The sequence below is a fragment of the Macrobrachium rosenbergii genome, unplaced genomic scaffold (genome assembly GCF_040412425.1).
Source record: "Macrobrachium rosenbergii isolate ZJJX-2024 unplaced genomic scaffold, ASM4041242v1 13895, whole genome shotgun sequence".
Taxonomy (NCBI): Eukaryota; Metazoa; Arthropoda; class Malacostraca; order Decapoda; family Palaemonidae; genus Macrobrachium; species Macrobrachium rosenbergii.
In genome coordinates this window covers 1,105,075-1,113,090 of record NW_027100721.1, presented here as the reverse complement: position 1 = coordinate 1,113,090, position 8,016 = coordinate 1,105,075, and the positions used below count along the sequence as shown (strand labels likewise).

Genomic DNA, 8,016 nt, shown 5'->3' with positions numbered 1-8,016 from the left:
CTCTCTCTCTCTCTCTCTCTCTCTCTCTCTCTCTCTCTCTCTCTCTCTCTCTCTCTCTCTCTCTCTCTCTCTCTCTCTCTCTCTCTCTCTCTCTCTCTCTCTCTCTCTCTTTCTCTATCCATTTATCTATCTAGCTATCTCCCTCGCTCTCTATGCATAAAAGGATTTAAGTAGAGAGAGTATACGACAATTATAAAACTGACAACTATCTCTCTCTCTCTCTCTCTCTCTCTCTCTCTCTCTCTCTCTCTCTCTCTCTCTCTCTCTCTCTCTCTCTGTTATTTTCTAATTATGTTCCATAGTCATAAATTTGTCTTGAAATTGTAATGTAAAATGTAAAGGCTTTGTTTTCAAATTCTGTCTTTGACATGAGTTATGCAAAGATTATTTTGATATCTTCCATAAGCTGAGAATGAAGCCAGGAAAGGTGGATTGCGCTCTGCTGTAGTTTTGTAGTTCATAGGTTCACGTGCTTGATTACTGCTGGTTACTGCTGTAGCTGTAGCTGTGTGGGCCTGTGTAGTCACATAGGATCAGCATTTCATTGTGAAAGTCAGTCCATTTCTATGACAATCTGTGAGTGCATGAAGATCGTGTGTAAGGAAGGTATTGAGTTACATGCTGGCAGGGTGTTGTCTAGTTTATTACTGGTTCCTTATTGAATATATGTACAGAATCTTCGAAGTTGTTATAGGCTGGCGCAAGCTGCAATGTAGTTCCTACACACACACAAGGCAAAACAGAGATTATGTTTCCAACATCTGTGCTTGTTGACAGACAAACAGATGGCGATTGTGAGAGACATTATAAACGTACAATGATAAAACATATCAGTGGAAAGGCCAGGAAATTCCACATATGAACATTTGCATGAGATTCGAGACAGATTAATGAATACAATGCCGTAGTGTAATATGTGTAAAATGGCAAGACATTGAGTGTCTTCACAAACAAGAACATACATACAGTTTGATACAGAAGATTCGGTGGAACATTATGAGTACATGATCGGAATGTTTACATGGCAATGCAAGTAGTGGTGATTGTACATGAATCGAGACAACAATGGTTTGAGAGATATAGACAGGAATATTGTTTGGTAGAAGTACGTTCCTTCGAGCGATCACCGCTGATGCACGGGAGGGAGAGAGAGAGAGAGAGAGAGAGAGAGAGAGAGAGAGAGAGAGAGAGAAAGAGAGAGAGAGAGAGCGGGATGCTTTGTTGTCTTGTTTTGTCCGATGGCTGACTCGCACGCACGTGTTTTATTATTTTTTACAGGGAAATTATTACAATTTTCGCATGCAGTCAGTTGCTGAAGACTAGATTTCTGTCATTCGGTCATTCTCTCCTCCTTTCTTTCTTGAACTTCAGCTGGAAACCCTTATGGACAGAGTCAACAGACTATAATAAAACCAAGAGGGATCCAAAAGGAAATCAACTTGCACACAGAGAGAGAGAGAGAGAGAGAGAGAGAGAGAGAGAGAGAGAGAGAGAGAGAGAGAGGTTATAGGAAAAGGTGATAAATAAACATGAGGGAATAAAAATAAAACCGATGCACCTGAAATTCAGAAGGCATCAGCAAAGAAAGCAAGGAATGAATTTGCTCCTCGCTTAAATGGTTGATGATCAGAGGATTCCACAACTGCATTAGGCAAACTATTCCGCATTTTAGTTGTAGCCAAGATAAAACTCCTGTCAAACTGAGTATTATTATTATTATTATTATTATTATTATTATTATTATTATTATTATTATTATTATTATTATTATTCAGAAGGTGAACCTTATTCATATGGAACTAGCCCACAAAGGCCATTGACTTAAAATTAAAGCTCTCAAAGAATATTAGTAAAACATAAATTAACAAATAAATAAAAATGTATTAAACCTGATGCTAGAAAATGATGCATGTTAATCACATCAGCTGGTCAGGCTTGGCTTATCCTAACTTTTCACCCAACATACATCAAAGGGTACTTGGGCTAATTTGATATATATATATATATATATATATATATATATATATATATATATATATATATATATATATATATATATATATATATATATAATAAATAATTTATAATGCCTCCAGAGGTAAAGTCCTTAAGCATGCCCCCACCCCTTTATTGCAATGGCAGAAATTTAGATGACTTTGATATCCAATATTTTGTCAGGTCTTCTGAAATAAAGATTTTCTGGCCAATTTCCATTTTAGATTAACAAGCTGAATATTTACATATTTTAATCATTATTATATAGAATTTTTAAGAAGATTCCCAGTTATTTTATTTGTGCGCCTATATCCATTTATTTACCTGTTAATAACTTTTTTTACTTAATACTGGAGGTAATGATAATCTTCATAGAAATTTCAGAAAATGGGTTTTCGTCTCACCAGCCAATAAGGAATCGTCTACGAAGACGCTCTACCAAAACCCAAAGATTTCAGCCAATAAAAGGAGGCGTCAGAAACATTGTTTATGGTGTAGGCCTTTGATTGGTCAAGGCAATTCCTGTCCTTATTTTGGAAGACTCAGTGTAGTTCTAAACGTGAAGAGAAGCGGACGTTTTTGTAAACAAACTCACGAGATGAAGGAGAGGACTTCCGTAAAGAACAAGGCATTTCAAAGTAGTTTTTATTGAGGGATATTGTTGATGTTGTAGGCTTTGTAGGGTCGAATAACCACTATCTGGCCTCAAAATGTCCACTGAGAGAAGTATAGTGGTCGCAGAATCTCAACTCTTAACTTTTCGAGAAGTGTTTGTGGACTGGGAAGTCCTTCTAAGCTGGAAGGCCAGTGTATACTCCTCACTCAAAACGTGTCTTTCCCAATTTCTGTGACATTTCTAAGGCCGGCCATACACTCTCCGGTACACCTGACAGGTACGCCTGAACAGTCACGCCGGACAGGTATAACTGATAGTGTGTGCTGGGAAAAACTGGCCTGTCAGGCGACCTGTGGGCGACCTGACACCGAATGAAAATTCCATTCGGTCCACCGGACAGGCGAGTAAACCTGATGAGTGTATGGCGGTTTCATCCGGTGTACTGCAACAGGTCTCAGTTTAGGACAATCCTTTGATGTGGAAGGTTAAAATTATTTAGGTTAACCTTTGTAATTTTGTTTTATTTTACAGTTGAGATCTTTTAATTTTCATTAGTGCTTTTTCAGACGGACACTATAGTTGAATGTTGAAATATGTCGCAAGGAATTAATGAAGTTCTTGGTGAATTTATTGAAATATATAAAAGTGAACCATGCTTGTGGAAAATAAAAAGTTCTGACTATCATGATAGAGACAAAAAAGATGCTGCATACAGGAAATTAGTGATGAAATAAAGGAAATAGATCCTGATGCTAATGTTAATGTTGTTAAAAGAAAATTAACAATTTGAGGTCCAATGTTAGAAAGGAGAAGAAGAAAATTGACTCCTCAATGAAATCTGGCGCCTCAACAGATAATGTACAAACCTTCCTTTGGTACTTCAATCTTTTTGATTTCATAAACGACCAAGATAATGCTAGATCAACGGTCTCAAATTTCTCTCCGGAAGATGACAATGATGAGGTAAGAAAAAGAGAACTATTCTTTTGACAATATTTATTCAAATATTTAGTTTAGAATGCCTTTCCCATTTATAACTGCAACACATCAGCACTGTTTGTTCCTTAATATGTGATTATTTTGCCATGCCACTTTCCTTCGTCCATGAAGTAATCCATAAAATGTTCTCTCACTTCTTTGGCATTTTTACAAGTCCTTCCTGGATTAAAGGATTGCAGAGGGTTCATATTAGAATCTGCACTATCGCAGCCAAGCTAGACAAAAGATTTCCATCTTCAGAATTTTCTCGATACAAACAACTTGCAGGGCATATACTGTAGGCTGTTTATCCATCAAAAATTATGAAGAGCACAAGCTGCCATCACAACCTTTTCAATATTGTGTGGTTCTAGATTTATTGGTGTATGAAAAATGCGAAATCTAGATGAAAGAATACCAAAAGACGTTTTCAACTATATGCCTCGCGCGGGATAAACGATAGTTGAACACCTCTTTTGCAGAATCAAGATTTGCCTGTCTAAATGGCTTCAAAATTTCAGTTGTCAGCGGGAACGCGTCGTCAGCAACAAAACATAGGGGACATTTTTGAACTTTTCACTGACGTCATCATCCTGGGGAATGTGTAATTTTTTCTCCACTAACTTTTCATAAAAAACGAGTATTTTGAGTACACCGCCGTCGGATACACGGCCGTTAGTTCCGAAATCCACTAGAGAAATCTGTAGTTTGCATCCACAATTGCAAGGAGAACCATACTATGTCTACCTTTCTAGGGGAATTATGTCAATATGTTTGCCATCCATGGCGCCTATGCAGTGTGTGAATTGCCATCGAGTCTCAAAATCCTTTGATATTTCCTTCCAATCATCTTGAGAGCTGGGAAACTGAAAAAACAAATGCATTATATTATAATGTACAGTCACTTTACACTAACAAATATAATTGTAAATAATTTTTAACATGAATAGTCTATTAAATAATGAGTAATATATTTTTTTGTTTGTTTGTTTCAGGTCAACTTTGATGCCTCATGTCCTGAGGAAAACTATTTGACACCAAATGTCTCAGAAGAAGAGGAGCGGGAACAGAATCAACGTACACCGTCGACTCAAATTTCACGACCTGGGCCCAGTAAGAAGAAGAAATCCAATGATGATATGTCAGCTGAAATATTGTCCACTGTTCGTGATCATTTCAAACAACCCAAACCACAACTTGACTGTTGCGAGCTCTTGGGAAGAACAGTAACTATGAAAATGAGGGGGATTAAAGACAAACGCCTGCACATCATGTTCGAAAAAAAAATTAATGACTTACTATTTGAAGCAGAAATGTGCGCTCTGAACAACCAAGTTCTCACACCAAGTCCACAACATTATACACCAGTTCCTACTCCAAGTCAACAACATTATACAGCAGTAACCACACCAAGTCCACAACATTATTCAGCGGCTCCTACACCAAGTCCACAACATTATACACCAGTTCCAACACCAAGTCCACAACATTATGCACCAGTTCCTACACCAAGTCCACAACATTATGCACCAGTTCCTACACGAAGTCCACAACATTATACACCAGTTCCTACACCAAGTCCACAACATTATACACCAGTTTCCACACCAAGTCCACAAGAAGAACAAAACACCACTTCTCATAACAATACAGAATCGGCTGCAACGTTTATTTCAAGTTTCACCTCAGGATTTGAATGAGTGTATATGGAAATAAGAAACATGTTTTAGGGATATTAAAATTTGTCTTTATATTTTTCCTTCTCAATTATTTCTTGATATGTCTTTCTTTTGAAGCAGAAACTATGATAATGGAATGTTTAGGTACATTCAAATTGGAAGTTATATTTTTCCTTATTTTTTATTTCTTGAAAGGTGTTTTAATTTTGAATGAGCAAGTATGATAATAAATACTAAGAAAGTATATTTAAAGATGATTTTGATTTCTTCCTTCTTTAATATTTAATTGCAAGGTTTATTGCTTTTTGAAACATTCTATTCTTCAGTTTAAAAATATGATGAAAAAAAAACAAGACAAACCTTAATGTACTTATGATAAAAAAAAAAAAAAAGACAAACCTTAATGTATTTCTGCAGAACTTTATACAAAGCCTCACATGTTTCAGGAATAATTCGTCCAAGAGCTTGTGGTGAAATCCTAGTTGAATATTTGAGAGACTCATACGATTGTCCAGTTGCTAAGTATCTCAAAGTTGCTGTCAGCCTTTCGTGTGGGGATATAGCTAATCATTTGCGTATCTTTCTTCTTAATCAAGGGGATATAAGTAACAGCAACTCGTTGTACACTGATTCATTCATTCGCAGATAATTGCTAAAATCAGATGGTTCATCTCTCAATTCGTTAAGAAGATTGATATGAGTAAATTTATTACTTCTTTCCATCCATTTTACACCATTGTTTTCTTTTTCGTCTCTGCTTATTATTCATTAGCTAGCGCTAATAAGGCAAGCAAGTGCAACTCGTCTTCGGAAAATCCATGTTGAACTGACAGACTTGACAGGTATGCCTGAAGAGTGTGTGTGCTCCTCCCGGTATCAGGTGACATACCTGTCCACACTATTCAGGCGTACCTGTCAGGTGTACCGGATAGTGTGTATTGTTAACCTAAGACTCTTAAACGTATCTGCGTTGGGGCAAAACAGAATGTTTTTGTCTAATTGACAGAAAAGGTGCTGAAGAGGTGAGAGCCAAATGATTTATCTAAAAACGAAACCAACAGTTTGATTTTGATGGTCTTATTTATTTCGGGCAATGTGGAAAGGAGAACTATCTGGGTTTAAATGTCTAAATCCCCAAACTGAAAAGTTACGGTAGGTGTCTTTTGAAATAATGATTATGGAGAAACAAATCCACAGTTATGTTCTGGGTACATATAATTAGAAATAAATCTATACAGAGAGCTTTCCGGAATCTGTTTCGATTAGCTTTTCAGTCCGACGCGGTGATGTAAAAGCTCTAACAAGGAAAAATTTAAACTCAAAACAATTGAAGTTGTTTATCAAGCAAAAACTGATCGTTAAAAGAAGCAAAGTAGATCAGGCAATGATTACTATCCAATAATCTAATATTCAAGTTTCTCTATTTGGGTGACTTTGGTAATCAAATGAGCATCATGAATGACGTAACTTAATTCATCAATCTTTCCATATTTAATGTTACAATTAAACATAGAATACCTGTTGAATAAGCATCACGATTCTGCAACTTAGTGTTTGAATTAAGGGAACAACCGTGATCAAGATGAACTGCTTTACTGCTGAATGGTAGATGATAGCTTTTAGTGAGACCCAACTTATATTTGACTGATTAAATTAAGATCTTTGTAGTAAATTATGACGCTTATCAAATATGGCTATCAAAAAAGCACAAAGGACAACATATTCTTTGGAAGTGAATTTAAGTCCATTCACTGTGACATTGAAATCACTGTGATGTTGAATTCACTGTGGTATTGAATTCACAATGACATTGAATTCACTGTGATATTGAATTTACAATGACATTGAATTCACTGTGATACTGAATTAACGTAATATTAGTTTGGTTTAAACTTTGTAAAAGTCGTAACAATAAAATGAAAATAGACCCCTAATCACCACTGTTGTCTATATCAGAGAATTCTCGCCTTTATTTCCTTAGCTATAAGGTTGACATTACCATCCTCAGTTCCAATTCGTTGGCCGTTATGACTCATTCGGTCGCTAAGATTCTCTCTCTCTCTCTCTCTCTCTCTCTCTCTTTTACTATCTCTCTCTCTCTCTCTCTCTCTCTCTCTCTCTCTCTGAAAGCGATGAGGAGGGGCCCTCCTTGGGTGTGGGGGGAGGGGGGTGCGGCTCCAGACAACCAATATACACCCCCAGGGAAGCAAATTTGAAACGTGTAAAGGACATGTCAATATACATCGACGTACAAGACAAAAATGCTACTATGGACACAAAATTAAGATAATGTCCAAGACGATACCCATTTATAACATCTGATATGGATGGGTAATCAGCTAAGGTGGGGCTCCTTCTACGTGATGTCGTGGCGAGGCCGGCAGGAGTGTAAGTAGGGAAGTTCTCTATCTGTATTTGTTCGATGGCGCCCGTTGAGATTACATAGTACGGCCTCGAACCATTTGGCAGCGCAGGCATGCTCGGACTTGTAGGCCCAGTCTGCCCAGGTTTGGTCAGCCTCCTTCACTAGCCCGCACCAGCGCCTCCTCCAGCGTTCAGAGGGTTATCTACGTACACCTTGGCAATAGTCTGGCGTCGACCTCCCAATTTTCCCTGCTCCTCCGGCGGGAGGCCCTGTAGGCAATCAGGGCCTTCCCTCCAAAGACTTGCCCAACACACCAGGAGGATTCGGCCTCAGGGGCAGGCCTTTAACACTGTCTCGGCGCTGTCGAGCCCTCAGGCTCGGCC

General features: G+C 37.8%; 1 protein-coding gene across 1 annotated transcript; it reads left to right on the top strand.

The window, feature by feature from the left end:
* Window positions 1-3,486: 3,486 nt before the first annotated feature.
* LOC136837934 (uncharacterized) lies at window positions 3,487-5,520 on the top strand. Its single transcript, XM_067102804.1, has 2 exons — window positions 3,487-3,574; window positions 4,585-5,520. Exon 2 carries the CDS (start codon window positions 4,729-4,731, stop codon window positions 5,287-5,289), a length of 561 nt encoding a protein of 186 aa, XP_066958905.1. The 5' UTR covers window positions 3,487-3,574; window positions 4,585-4,728; the 3' UTR covers window positions 5,290-5,520.
* Window positions 5,521-8,016: the final 2,496 nt, after the last annotated feature.

Coding starts and splice junctions, on each gene's coding strand:
- LOC136837934 (XM_067102804.1), top strand. CDS start 4,729: ATGTCAGCTGAAATATTGTCCACTGTTCGTGATCATTTCAAACAACCC.